The 26700-nt window shown below is 38.0% G+C and overlaps 2 protein-coding genes across 39 annotated transcripts in view; one reads left to right on the top strand and one right to left on the bottom strand.

Annotated features, from left to right (window-relative positions):
- Positions 1-21706, bottom strand: part of LOC127971354 (structural maintenance of chromosomes protein 5-like) — a 29931-nt gene extending 8225 nt beyond the window's left edge. For 3 of the 35 annotated variants that reach the window (XR_008156826.1, XR_008156794.1, XR_008156821.1), the window contains exons 1-7: positions 21660-21691; positions 21275-21389; positions 21097-21179; positions 20888-21004; positions 20723-20770; positions 20555-20634; positions 20378-20467 (exon numbers count right to left, since the gene is read on the bottom strand). Coding sequence is in view for 10 of the 35 variants with exons in the window: in XM_052574284.1 (XP_052430244.1) it covers positions 18745-19029; positions 19262-19328; positions 19395-19459; positions 19701-19754; positions 19865-19916; positions 20176-20198 (546 nt within the window). In the remaining 25 variants the exon portion in view is untranslated. Of the gene's footprint in view, positions 1-18454; positions 19030-19261; positions 19329-19394; positions 19460-19700; positions 19786-19864; positions 19917-20175; positions 20214-20377; positions 20468-20554; positions 20635-20722; positions 20771-20887; positions 21005-21096; positions 21180-21274; positions 21390-21659 lie in introns of those variants that run through there. The other 32 variants (XR_008156802.1, XR_008156825.1, XR_008156804.1 and 29 more) reach the window with 28 other exon arrangements.
- On the top strand, positions 1847-25906 carry LOC127971352 (uncharacterized). Of its 4 annotated transcripts, none has more exons than XM_052574278.1 (5): positions 1847-2586; positions 3110-3394; positions 9368-9983; positions 25043-25311; positions 25420-25906. In XM_052574278.1, the coding sequence occupies exons 1-5, from the start codon at positions 2145-2147 to the stop codon at positions 25716-25718; spliced, it is 1911 nt and encodes a 636-aa protein (XP_052430238.1). In that variant the 5' UTR covers positions 1847-2144; the 3' UTR covers positions 25719-25906. The 4 variants fall into 4 exon arrangements, with proteins under 4 accessions (XP_052430238.1, XP_052430239.1, XP_052430240.1 ...); XM_052574279.1 differs by lacking the exon at positions 25043-25311 and adding an exon at positions 15952-16220; XM_052574280.1 differs by lacking the exons at positions 25043-25311; positions 25420-25906 and adding exons at positions 15952-16220; positions 16333-16732.
- Positions 25907-26700: the final 794 nt, after the last annotated feature.

Here is a 26700-nt window from a genome sequence, read left to right as displayed (position 1 = left end):
TGTAAAAAAAAAAAAAAAAAATTTGGTTTGACTGTGCACTCATTCTTGTTAAAACTACGAAGTAATTCAGTCAAGAGCACTGAGTGATTTTCTGTCTTTCATTTTCTTGGATTAACATTACCGCAGCTAGTAGCTAAATTAAGCGCGGTCACTTTAAGAGACAATGAATGCATCCAATATAATAGGCTACACATCCCATTTGTTTCTCAACTGTTTTACTGCTTTAAGTAAATAACAGAAAATAAAGTGCAGAAAATGGTAGATGTGTTTGCATTTTTTAGGAATAGAATTAGAATACTGAGTGTTAAAGTTAGAGGGTCAAATAAAGATTGAAGAGCTGTGTTTTAAGCCGATTCTTGAGGATTGCTAAGGACTCAGCTGCTCGGATTGAGTTGGGGAGGTCATTCCTCCAATTAAATGGAGGTAAACTTTTAAAAAAGCTTAAACCTTGCGTGTTTTCTCGCTCCAAAGCTCGCGTTTTTCTAAGCAAGTTTTTCTGTCTGAACGGTACAGTGACTGGCGCTTTAGAAACACACTGCTTCGTGAACCTTTACGAATCACTTGTTTTGAATCAGTGATTAGAATCGTGTATCAAACCCAATCAAACAGCCAGAGTCAGTGGTTTCAGTAGAAGTTTCGTAATTTAGGTTTATGTAGCCTTCGAAATATCAGTTGTTCACCACTAGGAAAATTTGTAGACATTGTTAATGACACGTAATAAAAAGGAAGAATACTCTCTAGACAAAGCTATTTAATACAAAATAAGCTCGAAAACAAATAATAACACATTTACATATTCATGGCATTAGATGATTGGCGTATTGCATTTAATAGATATTAATTTAACATGAACATTTAATCATTTAGCAGACGCTTTTATCCAAAGCCACTTACAGATGAGAAGAGCAAATAAAATCAATTTAAACCAATAGGAGGGCAACAGTAGACAAGTCTCAGTTAGTCTGACATACCAGTTTTCCCCCAGAAAAAGATACGAATAGAATAAGAACATTTCAGTAATAAAACATGTTTGAATAAAACATTTGCAAGATTTTTCAATGCATGTTTGGCCTGAGTTTTTGTTGCATTGCGCTTGACAGATGCGTTTGACCGCTGCAAGTTCATAACATAACGTTAAATATGAAAAGGATCCACTATAAACAGTCACACAATACTGTCTTGAACAGAAGATTTAGGGATCACTTGAAATGAAAATAGCCTACTCTGGTGTGTGTGTGTGTGTGTGTGCGCGCGCGCGTGTGTGTGTGTAAGAGAGAGCGTTTGTGCGTGAGCGCGCTAATGCGTTCAAGATCGATATCAAAAACGCGTTCTGTGAGAATGACCCTTCATTATGCATTTACGTTTATTACAAATTTTATAAATTAAATTACTTCAAACAAAAATGATTACAATCATTAAAAATTACTTTGTTTCAAAATGTATTTGTTATCGAACAAATCAGTCCCAATTAAGGTAAAGTTAGACAGAAATGACCATAAGTGGAGTATCACGAGTCTTCAGTACACAAAAAATGGCTTAATATCTAAACATACTTGTACTTACAGTAGCCTTACAAGTCCATTCAGTGAAGGATTCATCCGACTGATTCAGATTCAAACCATGCGATCATGAAGCATGAAAATGAACTGTTTAACTTAAACGAATAATTTTTTTGATGGTAAAACTGCACTCAAACATAGTAATGTTAAATGTGATTTTTTTCATGCCGTGTTGCTGGAGATGGATCGCAGCAAACGCGGACATAAACGCGATATGAAATAGTGTTGAAAAACGCTATTAAAAAATAATTCTTTATTTTCTGACCTAATGAGCCAATCAGCGAAAATGCTGCTGTTGGTAAACAATCCGTTTCCATGACAACTGGAACGAGACGCGTCACTGTTTCATGACGTCACAGACCCAGTCAGTATAAAAGGTCTCGCCCTGGCAGAATCTTTTTAGTTGAGCGATGTTCGCAACAGAGACGTTCGTCTGAGTGAAGTCTGCGAAAACAAACCTAGCAACACTTGTACAAACGCCAGTCCGTATAGATCGAGATATATTTTATCTGTACAGACAGTGTGTATCAGATAACGTTAAAGTTCAAACTGACATTACCAGATACGGATTACTTATCTGTCAGTATGAGAACCACAGACACAATGTCCAAAGACATGAGAGAGGTGCTCCTGGAGGTGTACGTCAACGACGCCTTCTACTTCGGTGACAGCTACTGGGCATCAGATGATAAAGATGTTCAGCTGGAGTTTGAGATCACCGATGACATCTACGACCTTATCAGTGCATCTCGAGAGCTAGATGTGCAGCTGGAGGTTGTGACGGTGGATCATGTCTCAGGCAGATACTGCAGTCCAGGAGAGATGCGTGTGCAGCTGGAGGTTAATGCTTGTGACAACATCTCGGTCTGTGAAGTGAAAGATTTGCAGCTGGAGATGAACAGGAACGACAGCATCTCAGAGCTGAAGAGTCCTACGCTGGTCTCTGAAGATCTGAGCGACCCAGCAGGACCTTCAGTGGAAGAGGCCAATGATCAGGGTGTCCTGGATGCTGAGAACAGTCCAACAGGTGAAGACATTTATATGTCTTATTCATGTTTATTTGTGTTGTTAGAGATGTTTCTAATAGTAAATTATTATATGTTGGCTGTGACAAAGACCTAATACTGTTTTCCTACACCTTGTTGAGCTCTCGAGCTACAACCGCCAAATTTGTCAGTGACCTTTATGCGGATTTGAATTTTGGTTGCTATATTTTTCTAAATTATCTGATTCATGGAATTCCTGTAGCCGACTTCCAAACGCTGTTAGATTTCCATTTAGAGCTGAAAACTTTTCAAAGTAATGCCCTGTTTAGAGTTGATCCACTCTCTCGATCTATCTGCTAAAAATAGTTGGATAGATGCTAGCAACAAATAGCAGAGGACTCGTAGTTGTTTGTAAAGGTCCGATTGGTTTTTAATTGTTATGAAGTTAATTATGATGTTTAATGGGGTTTGAAATGTTTTTCAAACTTTCAAGCTTTTAAAAGTTTTTTTTTAAATTTAACTCTCAGAAAAGACTTATCTAGTTTGTTTTCTTCTTTTTTTCAGGACTCACTGTTGGGGAGATAACCAAGAAAATGGGGGCAATCTTCCAGCAAATTTGGGCAGTTTTCCAGACAAAAATGCCAGAAACTGTCGGGCAACCTGAAGTGGATCTTCTCGATCCAAAGGAATCGTTTGTTCCAGATCCAAGTGCTCCCAAGCCAGAACCTGAATTGGATCTGTTAGATACAGAGCAATCGTGTATCCCTGAACCAGAAGTGGATCTTGTTGTTCCTTCTGAACCTAAACTGGATCTGGTTGATCCGGAGGAATCACGTGCCAGCCCAAAAGGTGAAAAGATGCAAATAGAAACGTCTTCTTAAAATTCGGACTAATTAATCATGTTTAATCTGGTGAGAGATGTTTCTAATAACACATTGTATGTTTTTCTTCTTTTGTCAGAAACTACCAAAGCCGTGAAGAATAAGAAAGTTCATGGCTTCGTTGTAACCAAGAGAGTAGGATATGCTACAGTGAGGAATACGAAAAAAACCTTCCTCCAGAACGACAGATCGAACTCAGCATGGCCTGAGATGGATCTGAATGTTCGTGAACCAAAACCTATTGAGGATTTGGTTGCTCCTCCTAAATGGGATCTGGTTGATGCGGTGGAACTGTACACCACGAGTCCTAGCGTTCCTGAGCCGGACTCTGAGGAGGATCTGGATGATCCTCTTGAACGTGAATGGGAAAAGGACTCGATGGAATTATATGCCCCGGGTTCAAGTGTCCCTGAGCCAGACCCTGAAGAGGATTTGGTTGATTCAGTGGAACTGTACCTCCCGGGTCCAAGCGTTCTCAAGCCACGACCTGAATGGGATCTGGCTACTCCAGTGGATTTGGGTGCACCAAGTCCAAGCGTTCTTGAGCCAGAGTCAACGGTGTTATCTGAACTTGCAAGTTTGGAAAACTACGTCCCTTTAACCATGCTCCAACTAGAGGATCGTTTGAAGCAGTGCACACTGCTCAAACAAAGACATGTCACCAATGTCTGGCCCAGGGTCTTCATCGGAGACGAGTAAGTCTGCAACACAATTGTATTTCTCTCATTGTTCTGTCATTTATTCTACAATGTAAATAGTTTTCTATAAAAGACTAACCAAGGCTTTTGTGTCCTTGTGCAGAGAGGCCGCAACAGACCGAGATATGCTGCAGGAGATGTGCATCACTCACATTCTGAACGCTGCAGCGCCCAAAAAGGACTTGAACTACTTCTTGGGAACATCTTATGTTGAAGATCTAGAAGGAACAGTCAATACAGGGTCCAGATATTACAGAGGCTTGCACATCAATTATTACAGCTTGCCTACAATGGACAGACACTGTTCTGACATCAGCAAGTGCTTCATGCCAGCTGCAAAATTCATTGACAAGGCCGTGAATAAACCAGGGAGTAAGGGCTGACACACACACACACACACACACACACACACTCCATATATTGTCTACTATCAAGTGTGTTATAGTCTATTAATGAGTTTTTTGACCATAATTCTTTTTTGTTTCCTCAGGTAAGGTGTTGATTTGCTGCAAGCAGGGTGTCGACCACTCTGCGACTCTGTTTCTGGCATATCTGATGATCTGCCATGACATGATGGTGGAGGATGCCATTGATCACGCCATACAGTCGAGACGCATCCAGCCCTCCAGAGACTTCCTGAAGAAGCTGATGCTCCTCAATGCTGACCTTGTGAACAAGCGAAAACTAAAGTTAGAGGACATAAAAAAAGGCAAAAAGAGGAGAAAATGGCAGCTAAAAAAAAAGTGTAGAAATATACTAAAAGATATAAAAGAAAATGTTCACATCTAGAAATGTCAATAAAATGAATGGATAATGTCCTGATAATGAGCTGCTTTGTTTTGTAATATATTTATTTTTTACAGTGCAAATGAATTTCTGCACTGATCGAATCAAAATCCTATCATCATTGTATTTGATGTATTTTATGTATGTACTTTAATGAATTGCTTACAGTGCAAATGAATAAGTGCACAGATAAAAAATAAATAGAGGCATTGTTAGATGCCAGTGTTTCGTGATATAATTTCTATGCAAAGATTTGATTAAAAAAAATCTTTCAGTATCATAGCCAGGGCCATAGCTGGGGTCAGCGGGTCCCCGGTGAAGGTTGTACCAGTGGGCCCTGTTTGAAATTGTTTAATTTATATGTTCATGTTTAAGTTGTCTCAGGTGTGTAGGTGTCCAGGTACAGAAAACAAAGAATTAAATATAAAATAGCACTGCATAGTCTTCACTGTATACGTTTAATTAACAGTCAAACCAAAATGTATTCAGACACCTTCAACATTTCTTACATTATCACAGTTTATTTGCTCTAGTTTATAAAATGGTAATAAAATATGACAAGATCTCAAGAGTTAAACTGTGTCAGAACAAATTCATCTTGAAAATGTCAGATAACTTTGATAGAAAGGTGTGTAATCGATTACAATCAACCAAAACTTCAGACAGTTGTTAGTATGACAATATTTACACAACTATCAATACTTTGTTGAACAATTACCAAGCAATGTTTAATTTTGTTCAGTCTGTGGTGTGAAAAGGTTGCATTAGCAATTCAGGAAAAAAAAACACGTAAGCAAAACATGGTCGGGTCAAAGTGTCTGAAAAATTTTTGCTCCCATTTTTATCTATCAATTTCACTAGTACTCCTCTGTATGAAGATTTTTGGGGTATGTCACAGCTCGCTTTATTTTGCTATACTCACTTACATTAATTATAGTGTCCTGCACCTACTATTAAAATGTAAAAAAAAAAAAAAAGTTTGGTTTGACTGTGCACTCATTCTTGTTAAAACTACGAAGTAATTCAGTCAAGAGCAGTGAGTGATTTTCCGTCTTTCATTTTCTTGGATTAACATTACCAGCTAGCAGCTAAATTAAGCGCGGTCACTTTAAGAGACAATGAATGCATCCAATATAATAGGCTACACATCCCATTTGTTTCTCAACTGTTTTACTGCTTTACGTAAATAACAGAAAATAAAGTGCAGAAAATGGTAGATGTGTTTGCATTTTTTAAGAATAGAATTAGAATACTGAGTGTTAAAGTTAGAGGGTCAAATAAAGATGGAAGAGATGTGTTTTAAGCCGATTCTTGAGGATGGCTAAGGACTCAGCTGCTCGGATTGAGTTGGGGAGGTCATTCCTCCAATTAAATGGAGGTAAACTTTTAAAAAAGCTTAAACCTTGCGTGTTTTCTCGCTCCAAAGCTCGCGTTTTTCTAAGCAAGTTTCTCTGTCTGAACGGTACAGTGACTGGCGCTTTAGAAACGCACTGCTTCGTGAACCTTTACGAATCACTTGTTTTGAATCAGTGATTAGAATCGTGTATCAAACCCAATCAAACAGCCAGAGTCAGTGGTTTCAGTAGAAGTTTCGTAATTTAGGTTTATGTAGCCTTCGAAATATCAGTTGTTCACCACTAGGAAAATTTGTAGACATTGTTAATGACACGTAATAAAAAGGAAGAATACTCTCTAGACAAAGCTATTTAATACAAAATAAGCTCGAAAACAAATAATAACACATTTACATATTCATGGCATTAGATGATTGGCTTATTGCATTTAATAGATATTAATTTAACATGAACATTTAATCATTTAGCAGACGCTTTTATCCAAAGCCACTTACAGATGAGAAGAGCAAATAAAATCAATTTAAACCAATAGGAGGGCAACAGTAGACAAGTCTCAGTTAGTCTGACATACCAGTTTTCCCCCAGAAAAAGATAAAAATAGAATAAGAACATTTTAGTAATAAAACATGTTTGAATAAAACATTTGCAAGATTGTTCAATGCATGTTTGGCCTGAGTTTTTGTTGCATTGCGCTTGACAGATGCGTTTGACCGCTGCAAGTTCATAACATAACGTTAAATATGAAAAGGATCCACTATAAACAGTCACACAATACTGTCTTGAACAGAAGATTTAGGGATCACTTGAAATGAAAATAGCCTACTCTGGTGTGTGTGTGTGCGCGCGCGCGTGTGTGTGTGTAAGAGAGAGCGTTTGTGCGTGAGCGCGCTAATGCGTTCAAGATCGATATCAAAAACGCGTTCTGTGGGAATGACCCTTTATTATGCATTTATGTTTATTAAAAATGTTATAAATTAAATTAACGTACTTCAAACAAAAATGATTACAATCATTAAAAATTACTTTGTTTCAAAATGTATTTGTTATCGAACAAATCAGTCCCAATTAAGGTAAAGTTAGTCAGAAATGACCATAAGTGGAGTATCGCGAGTCTTCAGTACACAAAAAATGGCTTAATATCTAAACATACTTGTACTTACAGTAGCCTTACAAGTTCATTCAGTGAAGGATTCCTCCGACTGATTCAGATTCAAACCATGCGATCATGAAGCATGAAAATGAACTGTTTAACTTAAACGAATAATTTTTTTGATGGTAAAACTGCACTCAAACATAGTAATGTTAAATGTGATTTTTTCATGCCGTGTTGCTGGAGATGGATCGCAGCAAACGCGGACATAAACGCGATATGAAATAGTGTTGAAAAACGCTATTAAAAATAATTCTTTATTTTCTGACCTAATGAGCCAATCAGCGAAAATGCTGCTGTTGGTAAACAATCCGTTTCCATGGCAACTGGAACAAGACGCGTCACTGTTTCATGACGTCACAGACCCAGTCAGTATAAAACGTCTCGCCCTGGCAGAATCTCTTTAGTTGAGCGATGTTCGCAACAGAGACGTTCGTCTGAGTGAAGTCTGCGAAAACAAACCTAGCAACACTTGTACAAACGCCAGTCCGTATAGATCGAGATATATTTTATCTGTACAGACAGTGTGTATCAGATAACGTTAAAGTTCAAACTGACATTACCAGATACGGATTACTTATCTGTCAGTATGAGAACCACAGACACAATGTCCAAAGACATGAGAGAGGTGCTCCTGGAGGTGTATGTCAACGACGCCTTCTACTTCGGTGACAGCTACTGGGCATCAGATGATAAAGATGTTCAGCTGGAGTTTGAGATCACCGATGACATCTACGACCTTATCAGTGCATCTCGAGAGCTAGATGTGCAGCTGGAGGTTGTGACGGTGGATCATGTCTCAGGCAGATACTGCAGTCCAGGAGAGATGCGTGTGCAGCTGGAGGTTAATGCTTGTGACAACATCTCGGTCTGTGAAGTGAAAGATTTGCAGCTGGAGATGAACAGGAACGACAGCATCTCAGAGCTGAAGAGTCCTACGCTGGTCTCTGAAGATCTGAGCGACCCAGCAGGACCTTCAGTGGAAGAGGCCAATGATCAGGGTGTCCTGGATGCTGAGAAGAGTCCAACAGGTGAAGACATGCAAATGTCTTATTCATGTTTATTTGTGTTGTTAGAGATGTTTCTAATAGTAAATTATTATATGTTGGCTGTGACAAAGACCTAATACTGTATTCCTACACCTTGTTGAGCTCTCGAGCTACAACCGCCAAATTTGTCAGTGACCTTTATGCGGATTTGAATTTTGGTTGCTATATTTTTTCTAAATTATCTGATTCATGGAATTCCTGTAGCCGACTTCCAAACGCTGTTAGATTTCCATTTAGAGCTGAAAACTTTTCAAAGTAATGCCCTGTTTAGAGTTGATCCACTCTCTCGATCTATCTGCTAAAAATAGTTGGATAGATGCTAGCAACAACTAGCAGAGGACTCGTAGTTGTTTGTAAAGGTCCGATTGGTTTTTAATTGTTATGAAGTTAATTATGATGTTTAATGGGGTTTGAAATGTTTTTCAAACTTTCAAGCTTTTAAAAGTTTTTTTTTTTAATTTAACTCTCAGACAAGACTTATCTAGTTTGTTTTCTTCTTTTTTTCAGGACTCACTGTTGGGGAGATAACCAAGAAAATGGGGGCAATCTTCCAGCAAATTTGGGCAGTTTTCCAGACAAAAATGCCAGAAACTGTCGGGCAACCTGAAGTGGATCTTCTCGATCCAAAGGAATCGTTTGTTCCAGATCCAAGTGCTCCCAAGCCAGAACCTGAATTGGATCTGTTAGATACAGAGCAATCGTGTATCCCTGAACCAGAAGTGGATCTTGTTGTTCCTTCTGAACCTAAACTGGATCTGGTTGATCCGGAGGAATCACTTGCCAGCCCAAAAGGTGAAAAGATGCAAATAGAAACGTCTTCTTAAAATTCGGACTAATTAATCATGTTTAATCTGGTGAGAGATGTTTCTAATAACACATTGTATGTTTTTCTTCTTTTGTCAGAAACTACCAAAGCCGTGAAGAATAAGAAAGTTCATGGCTTCGTTGTAACCAAGAGAGTAGGATATGCTACAGTGAGGAATACGAAAAAAACCTTCCTCCAGAACGACAGATCGAACTCAGCATGGCCTGAGATGGATCTGAATGTTCGTGAACCAAAACCTATTGAGGATTTGGTTGCTCCTCCTAAATGGGATCTGGTTGATGCGGTGGAACTGTACACCACGAGTCCTAGCGTTCCTGAGCCGGACTCTGAGGAGGATCTGGATGATCCTCTTGAACGTGAATGGGATAAGGACTCGATGGAATTATATGCCCCGGGTTCAAGTGTCCCTGAGCCAGACCCTGAAGAGGATTTGGTTGATTCAGTGGAACTGTACCTCCCGGGTCCAAGCGTTCTCAAGCCACGACCTGAATGGGATCTGGCTACTCCAGTGGATTTGGGTGCACCAAGTCCAAGCGTTCTTGAGCCAGAGTCAACGGTGTTATCTGAACTTGCAAGTTTGGAAAACTACGTCCCTTTAACCATGCTCCAACTAGAGGATCGTTTGAAGCAGTGTACACTGCTCAAACAAAGACATGTCACCAATGTCTGGCCCAGGGTCTTCATCGGAGACGAGTAAGTCTGCAACACAATTGTATTTCTTTCATTGTTCTGTCATTTATTCTACAATGTAAATAGTTTTCTATAAAAGACTAATCAAGGCTTTTGTGTCCTTGTGCAGAGAGGCCGCAACAGACCGAGATATGCTGCAGGAGATGTGCATCACTCACATTCTGAACGCTGCAGCGCCCAAAAAGGACTTGAACTACTTCTTGGGAACATCTTATGTTGAAGATCTAGAAGGAACAGTCAATACAGGGTCCAGATATTACAGAGGCTTGCACATCAATTATTACAGCTTGCCTACAATGGACAGACACTGTTCTGACATCAGCAAGTGCTTCATGCCAGCTGCAAAATTCATTGACAAGGCCGTGAATAAACCAGGGAGTAAGGGCTGACACACACACACACACACACACACACACACTCCATATATTGTCTACTATCAAGTGTGTTATAGTCTATTAATGAGTTTTTTGACCATAATTCTTTTTTGTTTCCTCAGGTAAGGTGTTGATTTGCTGCAAGCAGGGTGTCGACCACTCTGCGACTCTGTTTCTGGCATATCTGATGATCTGCCATGACATGATGGTGGAGGATGCCATTGATCACGCCATACAGTCGAGACGCATCCAGCCCTCCAGAGACTTCCTGAAGAAGCTGATGCTCCTCAATGCTGACCTTGTGAACAAGCGAAAACTAAAGTTAGAGGACATAAAAAAAGGCAAAAAGAGGAGAAAATGGCAGCTAAAAAAAAAGTGTAGAAATATACTAAAAGATATAAAAGAAAATGTTCACATCTAGAAATGTCAATAAAATGAATGGATAATGTCCTGATAATGAGCTGCTTTGTTTTGTAATATATTTATTTTTTACAGTGCAAATGAATTTCTGCACTGATCGAATCAAAATCCTATCATCATTGTATTTGATGTATTTTATGTATGTACTTTAATGAATTGCTTACAGTGCAAATGAATAAGTGCACAGATAAAAAATAAATAGAGGCATTGTTAGATGCCAGTGTTTCGTGATATAATTTCTATGCAAAGATTTGATTAAAAAAAATCTTTCAGTATCATAGCCAGGGCCATAGCTGGGGTCAGCGGGTCCCCGGTGAAGGTTGTACCAGTGGGCCCTGTTTGAAATTGTTTAATTTATATGTTCATGTTTAAGTTGTCTCAGGTGTGTAGGTGTCCAGGTACAGAAAACAAAGAATTAAATATAAAATAGCACTGCATAGTCTTCACTGTATACGTTTAATTAACAGTCAAACCAAAATGTATTCAGACACCTTCAACATTTCTTACATTATCACAGTTTATTTGCTCTAGTTTATAAAATGGTAATAAAATATGACAAGATCTCAAGAGTTAAACTGTGTCAGAACAAATTCATCTTGAAAATGTCAGATAACTTTGATAGAAAGGTGTGTAATCGATTACAATCAACCAAAACTTCAGACAGTTGTTAGTATGACAATATTTACACAACTATCAATACTTTGTTGAACAATTACCAAGCAATGTTTAATTTTGTTCAGTCTGTGGTGTGAAAAGGTTGCATTAGCAATTCAGGAAAAAAAAACACGTAAGCAAAACATGGTCGGGTCAAAGTGTCTGAAAAATTTTTGCTCCCATTTTTATCTATCAATTTCACTAGTACTCCTCTGTATGAAGATTTTTGGGGTATGTCACAGCTCGCTTTATTTTGCTATACTCACTTACATTAATTATAGTGTCCTGCACCTACTATTAAAATGTAAAAAAAAAAAAAAAGTTTGGTTTGACTGTGCACTCATTCTTGTTAAAACTACGAAGTAATTCAGTCAAGAGCAGTGAGTGATTTTCCGTCTTTCATTTTCTTGGATTAACATTACCAGCTAGCAGCTAAATTAAGCGCGGTCACTTTAAGAGACAATGAATGCATCCAATATAATAGGCTACACATCCCATTTGTTTCTCAACTGTTTTACTGCTTTACGTAAATAACAGAAAATAAAGTGCAGAAAATGGTAGATGTGTTTGCATTTTTTAAGAATAGAATTAGAATACTGAGTGTTAAAGTTAGAGGGTCAAATAAAGATGGAAGAGATGTGTTTTAAGCCGATTCTTGAGGATGGCTAAGGACTCAGCTGCTCGGATTGAGTTGGGGAGGTCATTCCTCCAATTAAATGGAGGTAAACTTTTAAAAAAGCTTAAACCTTGCGTGTTTTCTCGCTCCAAAGCTCGCGTTTTTCTAAGCAAGTTTCTCTGTCTGAACGGTACAGTGACTGGCGCTTTAGAAACGCACTGCTTCGTGAACCTTTACGAATCACTTGTTTTGAATCAGTGATTAGAATCGTGTATCAAACCCAATCAAACAGCCAGAGTCAGTGGTTTCAGTAGAAGTTTCGTAATTTAGGTTTATGTAGCCTTCGAAATATCAGTTGTTCACCACTAGGAAAATTTGTAGACATTGTTAATGACACGTAATAAAAAGGAAGAATACTCTCTAGACAAAGCTATTTAATACAAAATAAGCTCGAAAACAAATAATAACACATTTACATATTCATGGCATTAGATGATTGGCTTATTGCATTTAATAGATATTAATTTAACATGAACATTTAATCATTTAGCAGACGCTTTTATCCAAAGCCACTTACAGATGAGAAGAGCAAATAAAATCAATTTAAACCAATAGGAGGGCAACAGTAGACAAGTCTCAGTTAGTCTGACATACCAGTTTTCCCCCAGAAAAAGATAAAAATAGAATAAGAACATTTTAGTAATAAAACATGTTTGAATAAAACATTTGCAAGATTGTTCAATGCATGTTTGGCCTGAGTTTTTGTTGCATTGCGCTTGACAGATGCGTTTGACCGCTGCAAGTTCATAACATAACGTTAAATATGAAAAGGATCCACTATAAACAGTCACACAATACTGTCTTGAACAGAAGATTTAGGGATCACTTGAAATGAAAATAGCCTACTCTGGTGTGTGTGTGTGCGCGCGCGCGTGTGTGTGTGTAAGAGAGAGCGTTTGTGCGTGAGCGCGCTAATGCGTTCAAGATCGATATCAAAAACGCGTTCTGTGGGAATGACCCTTTATTATGCATTTATGTTTATTAAAAATGTTATAAATTAAATTAACGTACTTCAAACAAAAATGATTACAATCATTAAAAATTACTTTGTTTCAAAATGTATTTGTTATCGAACAAATCAGTCCCAATTAAGGTAAAGTTAGTCAGAAATGACCATAAGTGGAGTATCGCGAGTCTTCAGTACACAAAAAATGGCTTAATATCTAAACATACTTGTACTTACAGTAGCCTTACAAGTTCATTCAGTGAAGGATTCCTCCGACTGATTCAGATTCAAACCATGCGATCATGAAGCATGAAAATGAACTGTTTAACTTAAACGAATAATTTTTTTGATGGTAAAACTGCACTCAAACATAGTAATGTTAAATGTGATTTTTTCATGCCGTGTTGCTGGAGATGGATCGCAGCAAACGCGGACATAAACGCGATATGAAATAGTGTTGAAAAACGCTATTAAAAATAATTCTTTATTTTCTGACCTAATGAGCCAATCAGCGAAAATGCTGCTGTTGGTAAACAATCCGTTTCCATGGCAACTGGAACAAGACGCGTCACTGTTTCATGACGTCACAGACCCAGTCAGTATAAAACGTCTCGCCCTGGCAGAATCTCTTTAGTTGAGCGATGTTCGCAACAGAGACGTTCGTCTGAGTGAAGTCTGCGAAAACAAACCTAGCAACACTTGTACAAACGCCAGTCCGTATAGATCGAGATATATTTTATCTGTACAGACAGTGTGTATCAGATAACGTTAAAGTTCAAACTGACATTACCAGATACGGATTACTTATCTGTCAGTATGAGAACCACAGACACAATGTCCAAAGACATGAGAGAGGTGCTCCTGGAGGTGTACGTCAACGACGCCTTCTACTTCGGTGACAGCTACTGGGCATCAGATGATAAAGATGTTCAGCTGGAGTTTGAGATCACCGATGACATCTACGACCTTATCAGTGCATCTCGAGAGCTAGATGTGCAGCTGGAGGTTGTGACGGTGGATCATGTCTCAGGCAGATACTGCAGTCCAGGAGAGATGCGTGTGCAGCTGGAGGTTAATGCTTGTGACAACATCTCGGTCTGTGAAGTGAAAGATTTGCAGCTGGAGATGAACAGGAACGACAGCATCTCAGAGCTGAAGAGTCCTACGCTGGTCTCTGAAGATCTGAGCGACCCAGCAGGACCTTCAGTGGAAGAGGCCAATGATCAGGGTGTCCTGGATGCTGAGAAGAGTCCAACAGGTGAAGACATGCAAATGTCTTATTCATGTTTATTTGTGTTGTTAGAGATGTTTCTAATAGTAAATTATTATATGTTGGCTGTGACAAAGACCTAATACTGTATTCCTACACCTTGTTGAGCTCTCGAGCTACAACCGCCAAATTTGTCAGTGACCTTTATGCGGATTTGAATTTTGGTTGCTATATTTTTTCTAAATTATCTGATTCATGGAATTCCTGTAGCCGACTTCCAAACGCTGTTAGATTTCCATTTAGAGCTGAAAACTTTTCAAAGTAATGCCCTGTTTAGAGTTGATCCACTCTCTCGATCTATCTGCTAAAAATAGTTGGATAGATGCTAGCAACAACTAGCAGAGGACTCGTAGTTGTTTGTAAAGGTCCGATTGGTTTTTAATTGTTATGAAGTTAATTATGATGTTTAATGGGGTTTGAAATGTTTTTCAAACTTTCAAACTTTTAAAAGTTTTTTTTTTTAATTTAACTCTCAGACAAGACTTATCTAGTTTGTTTTCTTCTTTTTTTCAGGACTCACTGTTGGGGAGATAACCAAGAAAATGGGGGCAATCTTCCAGCAAATTTGGGCAGTTTTCCAGACAAAAATGCCAGAAACTGTCGGGCAACCTGAAGTGGATCTTCTCGATCCAAAGGAATCGTTTGTTCCAGATCCAAGTGCTCCCAAGCCAGAACCTGAATTGGATCTGTTAGATACAGAGCAATCGTGTATCCCTGAACCAGAAGTGGATCTTGTTGTTCCTTCTGAACCTAAACTGGATCTGGTTGATCCGGAGGAATCACTTGCCAGCCCAAAAGGTGAAAAGATGCAAATAGAAACGTCTTCTTAAAATTCGGACTAATTAATCATGTTTAATCTGGTGAGAGATGTTTCTAATAACACATTGTATGTTTTTCTTCTTTTGTCAGAAACTACCAAAGCCGTGAAGAATAAGAAAGTTCATGGCTTCGTTGTAACCAAGAGAGTAGGATATGCTACAGTGAGGAATACGAAAAAAACCTTCCTCCAGAACGACAGATCGAACTCAGCATGGCCTGAGATGGATCTGAATGTTCGTGAACCAAAACCTATTGAGGATTTGGTTGCTCCTCCTAAATGGGATCTGGTTGATGCGGTGGAACTGTACACCACGAGTCCTAGCGTTCCTGAGCCGGACTCTGAGGAGGATCTGGATGATCCTCTTGAACGTGAATGGGATAAGGACTCGATGGAATTATATGCCCCGGGTTCAAGTGTCCCTGAGCCAGACCCTGAAGAGGATTTGGTTGATTCAGTGGAACTGTACCTCCCGGGTCCAAGCGTTCTCAAGCCACGACCTGAATGGGATCTGGCTACTCCAGTGGATTTGGGTGCACCAAGTCCAAGCGTTCTTGAGCCAGAGTCAACGGTGTTATCTGAACTTGCAAGTTTGGAAAACTACGTCCCTTTAACCATGCTCCAACTAGAGGATCGTTTGAAGCAGTGTACACTGCTCAAACAAAGACATGTCACCAATGTCTGGCCCAGGGTCTTCATCGGAGACGAGTAAGTCTGCAACACAATTGTATTTCTTTCATTGTTCTGTCATTTATTCTACAATGTAAATAGTTTTCTATAAAAGACTAATCAAGGCTTTTGTGTCCTTGTGCAGAGAGGCCGCAACAGACCGAGATATGCTGCAGGAGATGTGCATCACTCACATTCTGAACGCTGCAGCGCCCAAAAAGGACTTGAACTACTTCTTGGGAACATCTTATGTTGAAGATCTAGAAGGAACAGTCAATACAGGGTCCAGATATTACAGAGGCTTGCACATCAATTATTACAGCTTGCCTACAACGGACAGACACTGTTCTGACATCAGCAAGTGCTTCATGCCAGCTGCAAAATTCATTGACAAGGCCGTGAATAAACCAGGGAGTAAGGGCTGACACACACACACACACACACACACACCATATATTGTCTACTATCAAGTGTGTTATAGTCTATTAATGAGTTTTTTGACCATAATTCTTTTTTGTTTCCTCAGGTAAGGTGTTGATTTGCTGCAAGCAGGGTGTCGACCACTCTGCGACTCTGTTTCTGGCATATCTGATGATCTGCCATGACATGATGGTGGAGGATGCCATTGATCACGCCATACAGTCGAGACGCATCCAGCCCTCCAGAGACTTCCTGAAGAAGCTGATGCTCCTCAATGCTGACCTTGTGAACAAGCGAAAACTAAAGTTAGAGGACATAAAAAAAGGCAAAAAGAGGAGAAATGGCAGCTAAAAAAAAAGTGTAGAAATATACTAAAAGATATACAAGAAAATGTTCACATCTAGAAATGTCAATAAAATGAATGGATAATGTCCTGATAATGAGCTGCTTTGTTTTGTAATATATTTATTTTTTACAGTGCAAATGAATTTCTGCACTGATCGAATCAAAATCCTATCAGCATTGTATTTTATGTATTTTATGTATGTACTTTAATGAATTGCTTACAGTGCAAATGAATAAGTGCACAGATAAAAAATAAATAGAGGCATTGTTAGATGCCAGTGTTTCGTGATATAATTTCTATGCAAAGATTTGATTAAAAAAAATCTTTCACTATCATAGCCAGGGCCATAGCTGGGGTCAGCGGGGCCCCGGTGAAGGTTGTACCAGTGGGCCCTGTTTGAAATTGTTTAATTTATATGTTCATGTTTAAGTTGTCTCAGGTGTGTAGGTGTCCAGGTACAGAAAACAAAGAATTAAATATAAAATAGCACTGCATAGTCTTCACTGTATACGTTTAATTAACAGTCAAACCAAAATGTATTCAGACACCTTCAACATTTCTTACATTATCACAGTTTATTTGCTCTAGTTTATAAAATGGTAATAAAATATGACAAGATCTCAAGAGTTAAACTGTGTCAGAACAAATTCATCTTGAAAATGTCAGATAACTTTGATAGAAAGGTGTGTAATCGATTACAATCAACCAAAACTTCAGACAGTTGTTAGTATGACAATATTTACACAACTATCAATACTTTGTTGAACAATTACCAAGCAATGTTTAATTTTGTTCAGTCTGTGGTGTGAAAAGGTTGCATTAGCAATTCAGGAAAAAAAAACACGTAAGCAAAACATGGTCGGGTCAAAGTGTCTGAAAAATTTTTGCTCCCATTTTTATCTATCAATTTCACTAGTACTCCTCTGTATGAAGATTTTTGGGGTATGTCACAGCTCGCTTTATTTTGCTATACTCACTTACATTAATTATAGTGTCCTGCACCTACTATTAAAATGTAAAAAAAAAAAAAAAAGTTTGGTTTGACTGTGCACTCATTCTTGTTAAAACTAGGAAGTAATTCAGTCAAGAGCAGTGAGTGATTTTCCGTCTTTCATTTTCTTGGATTAACATTACCGCAGCTAGTAGCTAAATTAAGCGCGGTCACTTTAAGAGACAATGAATGCATCCAATATAATAGGCTACACATCCCATTTGTTTCTCAACTGTTCTACTGCTTTAAGTAAATAACAGAAAATAAAGTGCAGAAAATGGTAGATGTGTTTGCATTTTTTAGGAATAGAATTAGAATACTGAGTGTTAAAGTTAGAGGGTCAAATAAAGATGGAAGAGATGTGTTTTAAGCCGATTCTTGAGGATGGCTAAGGACTCAGCTGCTCGGATTGAGTTGGGGAGGTCATTCCTCCAATTAAATGGAGGTAAACTTTTAAAAAAGCTTAAACCTTGCGTGTTTTCTCGCTCCAAAGCTCGCGTTTTTCTAAGCAAGTTTTTCTGTCTGAACGGTACAGTGACTGGCGCTTTAGAAACGCACTGCTTCGTGAACCTTTACGAATCACTTGTTTTGAATCAGTGATTAGAATCGTGTATCAAACCCAATCAAACGAGATAGGTCTGACTGCAGAACCGCAGAACCATTACGTCACAACAGTCTGAGGACGACAGCGCCAGCCCGACTGGAAGTGGGCGGGGCAAGGAATTACGCTACTTCCGTGTTTTGGAACTTTTAAAGTTTAAAACAATGTTGTTATTATTAAGACTTTGTTTTAAACGATTTATTTGAAAATGTATATTTAAGACTGATTAACAATATTATACATTAGACAAAGCATAAAATTAAAAATAAATAATCCAATGAAAACAGAGCTTGAGAGTTTGAACATTTTATTCAGTTGAAAATAACTTTAAATACTCAAACAACATAGACCACCATACACAATAATATAATGGACTGAAAACAAAAAAAACATTAATTTAAATAAAATGAGTTTTAAATAAAATCACACACTAGCTGTTTTCTAATTAAATAAAATTACAAAATCAAACTAGATAAATAAATTATATAAAACAAATTAAACCAAAGAAAATAAATCTTATAAAAGTTATACAGGCACAAATTTTACATCAATAATTCTCAAGAGAAAAATAAATAACAAATTAAAACTCCATAAACATGGAGTTTATTCTGAGGTGCCTTTCGTCGTGACATTCGAAAAGAAAAACTTCCATGTCCTGTTGAAACTGGAACTGAAACATGAAAGGCTTTTTGGCCAGTTCCAGATCATCTTTTCTTTCCGCCCGATCAAGTTTAAGAAGGGCCTCTTCCTGGTCTTCCTTCTTTAGGTCCAGATATGACGGCTCTTGCACAGAACCTCTGAAGGAGTGGCAGTTGTCCCGCAGCCATCCAACTGCGGTCCTGAGGTCTTTGACCATCTGTGGTTCCTTCATGAGAGAAGAGTTCAAAAAAATAATGAAATAATTAATTCATTTAAAAGAATTATTCTCACAAGAGAAGAGATGCACCACATTTGGCTGCTAGCTCATTTCCATCTGTTGTCCCTGGGGAGATTGGAAGTGTCCTCAACAATACATTGTGGTTTAATCAGGATGCATGTAAAGTAATGTTTTGAAATTATGCTCTTTCATGTGCCCGTTTGAGACAATAAAAACATACCATGTCGCCGGTTTCGGTGTCTTCTTGTGCTTTAGGTGGCTCCTGCACATCAACGGCAGCATGTTTCCTGTAACAAATACATTTTTAAGTAAATTTATAGACAGAGAAAAACTTGAGAAAGCAGGAGAGTTACCTTTCAATGGCAAAATTCTCCATGAGAATAAGGCACCACCATTTTCGAATAAGAGGAAAATCCGACTTGCATAAGGGGAGAAAGTGTTAACAGGTCAACTTAATGGATTATATAATCTAGTTAAAATATATATTTTTAACAAAGACTTATAGCTGTAAAATCAAAGGGTGCCTCAAAGACCATGTGCAGAGCATACTGAAATTCCCCCCCAAAAAGGAATTCAGTCAAGTTCAGGCAACCATATAACGGTTTCATTCTTATGATTTATCTAACTTTTTTTTTTTTACTTTCCCTTTTTTCCCTCACCATCAGCATGAAGATCCCACAGTCCACAGAGCCAGTCAGCTGTTGTGGAACATTCTAAAACAATGCAATTATCATTAAGTTATCCCTGTAAAGGATGTGACAAACATATAAAAACACAATCTATATAAGTAGCTTATGTTTTTTGAAAGCCTAATAAAACTAACCTTGTTCTTGATCAGCTTCCATGGTCCTGGAGCGATTCTGTTTGTCAATTTACTGCAACAAAATCAAACAGAAATATTTTAATATATTATAACCAGAAAAATTGGACAAAAAAAGCAAAGTATATTTACTCAAAAGCAAAAAAAAAAAAAAAAATTACCCATGACTGAATTGCAAAAACAACATTTAAAATTTAGAATATAAAAACATGCAGCATGCAGATCATCATGCAAATGAACATCATGCACAGAATAATCAGCAGTGAACATCAATGAAGAGCAAACTTTCGAACAACGAACTTTGAACAGCAAACCTTGAACTGCGAACTCTGAACATAATATTTATATATGTAATGCAACCTGAAGACAGTCACATATTTTACATCACCAATCCCGTAGGGGTGAGTTGAATCAAAAAAATACATAGCCTTGTTTTTAGGCTTAAGAACCTGTGAAATACAGTTGTTAGTATATTGAATCCTAATATCACCATATAATCTTAAAGAGTTAGTTCACCCAAAAATGAAGGGAACAACATACACATAGCATTCAGTGTCCTGGCATCCAAGCAGGGAGCAGAATGTAATCCTTGGATCCTATGTTATCCTTGGGTGAACATAAGATCCATTCATTTGTTGTAACTGAATTTATAACTGTTCCAGTTTTAGATAAAATACAAATTGATGGACTTACTGGAAATGATAAAAATGGGTCCAATTCAAGTGGTGGTAGCCAGGTAACTACAAGGAATTTGCTGCAAACACATCTGTTGCCTAAGCATAACATTCATTTGCACATCCATTACAAAACACAATTACGTCTCCAGGTGATCATGAGTTATACAGTTGTAGGCAAAAATACCTTTTCCTTAGCCACCATGACGATCACATCAAGACAGCTGTTTGCAATCTGTTTTTAAATATATTATATATTAGTTATATAATAACATTAGTTAATTACTAACAAAAAATATATTAGCTGTATGGTAAATTTTTCTATTTTAAAAATCATTATTTGTCCACTTACTGTTGCCTCAAGCGCTGCATTGAGGCCCAAGGTCAAGAAATCTTTCTGCTGCAGTTTAATGCTTCCAACTTGAGCAATTGTCTCATCTCTGTCATTTTTACTCAAAATCTGGTTAAGCTTTTACCACAGATTAAGATAAAGAGACCAGAATTACATTCAGTAAACATAAAATGTGTTAATAAAAGTGTGATAAAAACAAACAATTTTACCAATGATGACTGCCAATCACTTGGCTGGAAATCCCAACAACTTCTACTGGCAGACAACTGTTTAATGTCACAAACCATTCCTGCTGCAGTGAAGACATAAATTATACACAGAATAAAATACACCACACAGTTTCTAAAGTATGTTACCACCATTTAACCCATGAATGAAAACACTCACCACCTGTTGTAACCATTGAAGCAGCCGGGGTACTGTCCTCCATCACAACATCAGTTCCACCTGCTTCCTCATGGTAGAAACAAGGCGCTGACCCTCTCTGAATCGATATGTGCTTCTATAGGTGAAATAAAATACAATTAATGCAATTCTCATGGTCAGAAAATTTAACAAATGCTGTAAAATACAACGCCAACAACAAATTAAATCACAAACCATGAATATGTAACCCAACAAAGTGATACTGTGATATTGCTAAATATTAGCCTAACTTACAAAATTATTCCTTTAAAAAAATATGTATATATCAGTACAGAGCTGTCTTGTATAAGCGTAACGTTATAATGTTAAGTATGTTGCATCTATCAAATATATAACTTCTTTTTACTTCTTTCTCTTCTTCTTTTCCTTGTTCTACAGTGTGCTCCGCCATAGTTAAACCGCAGTTGGTTATTATTGAATCAAACAGCCAGAGTCAGTGGTTTCAGTAGAAGTTTCGTAATTTAGGCTTATGTAGCCTTCGAAATATCAGTTGTTCACCACTAGGAAAATTTGTAGACATTGTTAATGACACGCAATAAAAAGGAAGAATACTCTCTAGACAAAGCTATTTAATACAAAATAAGCTCGAAAACAAATAATAACACATTTACATATTCATGGCATTAGATGATTGGCTTATTGCATTTAATAGATATTAATTTAACATGAACATTTAATCATTTAGCAGACGCTTTTATCCAAAGCCACTTACAGATGAGAAGAGCAAATAAAATCAATTTAAACCAATAGGAGGGCAACAGTAGACAAGTCTCAGTTAGTCTGACATACCAGTTTTCCCCCAGAAAAAGATACAAATAGAATAAGAACATTTTAGTAATAAAACATGTTTGAATAAAACATTTGCAAGATTTTTCAATGCATGTTTGGCCTGAGTTTTTGTTGCATTGCGCTTGACAGATGCGTTTGACCGCTGCAAGTTCATAACATAACGTTAAATATGAAAAGGATCCACTATAAACAGTCACACAATACTGTCTTGAACAGAAGATTTAGGGATCACTTGAAATGAAAATAGCCTACTCTGGTGTGTGTGTGTGTGTGTGTGTGTGCGCGCGCGTGTGTGTGTAAGAGAGAGCGTTTGTGCGTGAGCGCGCTAATGCGTTCAAGATCGATATCAAAAACGCGTTCTGTGAGAATGACCCTTCATTATGCATTTACGTTTATTACAAATTTTATAAATTAAATTACTTCAAACAAAAATGATTACAATCATTAAAAATTACTTTGTTTCAAAATGTATTTGTTATCGAACAAATCAGTCCCAATTAAGGTAAAGTTAGTCAGAAATGACCATAAGTGGAGTATCGCGAGTCTTCAGTACACAAAAAATGGCTTAATATCTAAACATACTTGTACTTACAGTAGCCTTACAAGTTCATTCAGTGAAGGATTCCTCCGACTGATTCAGATTCAAACCATGCGATCATGAAGCATGAAAATGAACTGTTTAACTTAAACGAATAATTTTTTTGATGGTAAAACTGCACTCAAACATAGTAATGTTAAATGTGATTTTTTACATGCCGTGTTGCTGGAGATATATTTTATCTGTACAGACAGTGTGTATCAGATAACGTTAAAGTTCAAACTGACATTACCAGATACGGATTACTTATCTGTCAGTATGAGAACCACAGACACAATGTCCAAAGACATGAGAGAGGTGCTCCTGGAGGTGTACGTCAACGACGCCTTCTACTTCGGTGACAGCTACTGGGCATCAGATGATAAAGATGTTCAGCTGGAGTTTGAGATCACCGATGACATCTACGACCTTATCAGTGCATCTCGAGAGCTAGATGTGCAGCTGGAGGTTGTGACGGTGGATCATGTCTCAGGCAGATACTGCAGTCCAGGAGAGATGCGTGTGCAGCTGGAGGTTAATGCTTGTGACAACATCTCGGTCTGTGAAGTGAAAGATTTGCAGCTGGAGATGAACAGGAACAACAGCATCTCAGAGCTGAAGAGTCCTACGCTGGTCTCTGAAGATCTGAGCGACCCAGCAGGACCTTCAGTGGAAGAGGCCAATGATCAGGGTGTCCTGGATGCTGAGAACAGTCCAACAGGTGAAGACATGCATATGTCTTATTCATGTTTATTTGTGTTGTTAGAGATGTTTCTAATAGTAAATTATTATATGTTGGCTGTGACAAAGACCTAATACTGTTTTCCTACACCTTGTTGAGCTCTCGAGCTACAACCGCCAAATTTGTCAGTGACCTTTATGCTGATTTGAATTTTGGTTGCTATATTTTTTCTAAATTATCTGATTCATGGAATTCCTGTAGCCGACTTCCAAACGCTGTTAGATTTCCATTTAGAGCTGAAAACTTTTCAAAGTAATGCCCTGTTTAGAGTTGATCCACTCTCTCGATCTATCTGCTAAAAATAGTTGGATAGATGCTAGCAACAACTAGCAGAGGACTCGTAGTTGTTTGTAAAGGTCCGATTGGTTTTTAATTGTTATGAAGTTAATTATGATGTTTAATGGGGTTCGGAATGTTTTTCAAACTTTCAAGCTTTTAAAAGTTTTTTTTTTTATTTAACTCTCAGACAAGACTTATCTAGTTTGTTTTCTTCTTTTTTTCAGGACTCACTGTTGGGGAGATAACTAAGAAAATGGGGGCAATCTTCCAGCAAATTTGGGCAGTTTTCCAGACAAAAATGCCAGAAACTGTTGGGCAACCTGAAGTGGATCTTCTCGATCCAAAGGAATCGTTTGTTCCAGATCCAAGTGCTCCCAAGCCAGAACCTGAATTGGATCTGTTAGATACAGAGCAATCGTGTATCCCTGAACCAGAAGTGGATCTTGTTGTTCCTTCTGAACCTAAACTGGATCTGGTTGATCCGGAGGAATCACGTGCCAGCCCAAAAGGTGAAAAGATGCAAATAGAAACGTCTTCTTAAAATTTGGACTAATTAATCATGTTTAATCTGGTGAGAGATGTTTCTAATAACACATTGTATGTTTTTCTTCTTTTGTCAGAAACTACCAAAGCCGTGAAGAATAAGAAAGTTCATGGCTTCGTTGTAACCAAGAGAGTAGGATATGCTACAGTGAGGAATACGAAAAAAACCTTCCTCCAGAACGACAGATCGAACTCAGCATGGCCTGAGATGGATCTGAATGTTCGTGAACCAAAACCTATTGAGGATTTGGTTGCTCCTCCTAAATGGGATCTGGTTGATGCGGTGGAACTGTACACCACGAGTCCTAGCGTTCCTGAGCCGGACTCTGAGGAGGATCTGGATGATCCTCTTGAACGTGAATGGGATAAGGACTCGATGGAATTATATGCCCCGGGTTCAAGTGTCCCTGAGCCAGACCCTGAAGAGGATTTGGTTGATTCAGTGGAACTGTACCTCCCGGGTCCAAGCGTTCTCAAGCCACGACCTGAATGGGATCTGGCTACTCCAGTGGATTTGGGTGCACCAAGTCCAAGCGTTCTTGAGCCAGAGTCAACAGTGTTATCTGAACTTGCAAGTTTGGAAAACTACGTCCCTTTAACCATGCTCCAACTAGAGGATCGTTTGAAGCAGTGCACACTGCTCAAACAAAGACATGTCACCAATGTCTGGCCCAGGGTCTTCATCGGAGACGAGTAAGTCTGCAACACAATTGTATTTCTCTCATTGTTCTGTCATTTATTCTACAATGTAAATAGTTTTCTATAAAAGACTAACCAAGGCTTTTGTGTCCTTGTGCAGAGAGGCCGCAACAGACCGAGATATGCTGCAGGAGATGTGCATCACTCACATTCTGAACGCTGCAGCGCCCAAAAAGGACTTGAACTACTTCTTGGGAACATCTTATGTTGAAGATCTAGAAGGAACAGTCAATACAGGGTCCAGATATTACAGAGGCTTGCACATCAATTATTACAGCTTGCCTACAACGGACAGACACTGTTCTGACATCAGCAAGTGCTTCATGCCAGCTGCAAAATTCATTGACAAGGCCGTGAATAAACCAGGGAGTAAGGGCTGACACACACACACACACACACTCCATATATTGTCTACTATCAAGTGTGTTATAGTCTATTAATGAGTTTTTTGACCATAATTCTTTTTTGTTTCCTCAGGTAAGGTGTTGATTTGCTGCAAGCAGGGTGTCGACCACTCTGCGACTCTGTTTCTGGCATATCTGATGATCTGCCATGACATGATGGTGGAGGATGCCATTGATCACGCCATACAGTCGAGACGCATCCAGCCCTCCAGAGACTTCCTGAAGAAGCTGATGCTCCTCAATGCTGACCTTGTGAACAAGCGAAAACTAAAGTTAGAGGACATAAAAAAAGGCAAAAAGAGGAGAAAATGGCAGCTAAAAAAAAAGTGTAGAAATATACTAAAAGATATACAAGAAAATGTTCACATCTAGAAATGTCAATAAAATGAATGGATAATGTCCTGATAATGAGCTGCTTTGTTTTGTAATATATTTATTTTTTACAGTGCAAATGAATTTCTGCACTGATCGAATCAAAATCCTATCAGCATTGTATTTGATGTATTTTATGTATGTACTTTAATGAATTGCTTACAGTGCAAATGAATAAGTGCACAGATAAAAAATAAATAGAGGCATTGTTAGATGCCAGTGTTTCGTGATATAATTTCTATGCAAAGATTTGATTAAAAAAAATCTTTCAGTATCGTAGCCAGGGCCATAGCTGGGGTCAGCGGGGCCCCGGTGAAGGTTGTACCAGTGGGCCCTGTTTGAAATTGTTTAATTTATATGTTCATGTTTAAGTTGTCTCAGGTGTGTAGGTGTCCAGGTACAGAAAACAAAGAATTAAATATAAAATAGCACTGCATAGTCTTCACTGTATACATTTAATTAACAGTCGAACCAAAATGTATTCAGACACCTTCAACATTTCTTACATTATCACAGTTTATTTGCTCTAGTTTATAAAATGGTAATAAAATATGACAAGATCTCAAGAGTTAAACTGTGTCAGAACAAATTCATCTTGAAAATGTCAGATAACTTTGATAGAAAGGTGTGTAATCGATTACAATCAACCAAAACTTCAGACAGTTGTTAGTATGACAATATTTACACAACTATCAATACTTTGTTGAGCAATTACCAAGCAATGTTTAATTTTGTTCAGTCTGTGGTGTGAAAAGGTTGCATTAGCAATTCAGGAAAAAAAAAACACGTAAGCAAAACATGGTCGGGTCAAAGTGTCTGAAAAATTTTTGCACCCATTTTTTTCTATCAATTTCACTAGTACTCCTCTGTATGAAGATTTTTGGGGTATGTCACAGCTCGCTTTATTTTGCTATACTCACTTACATTAATTATAGTGTCCTGCACCTACTATTAAAATGTAAAAAAAAAAAAAAAAAATTTG

The sequence above is a fragment of the Carassius gibelio genome, chromosome B14, assembly GCF_023724105.1.
Source record: "Carassius gibelio isolate Cgi1373 ecotype wild population from Czech Republic chromosome B14, carGib1.2-hapl.c, whole genome shotgun sequence".
NCBI classification, from domain to species: domain Eukaryota; kingdom Metazoa; phylum Chordata; class Actinopteri; order Cypriniformes; family Cyprinidae; genus Carassius; species Carassius gibelio.
This window is presented reverse-complemented; position numbering and strand designations above follow the sequence as displayed.

Excerpts from the sequence above, each read along its gene's own strand:
- LOC127971352 (XM_052574278.1), top strand. The coding sequence starts at position 2,145 with ATGAGAACCACAGACACAATGTCCAAAGACATGAGAGAGGTGCTCCTG. Across the intron at positions 2,587-3,109 it reads TGCTGAGAACAGTCCAACAG|GACTCACTGTTGGGGAGATA; the intron begins GTGAAGACATTT and ends TCTTTTTTTCAG. Across the intron at positions 9,984-25,042 it reads AGGGTCTTCATCGGAGACGA|AGAGGCCGCAACAGACCGAG; the intron begins GTAAGTCTGCAA and ends GTCCTTGTGCAG.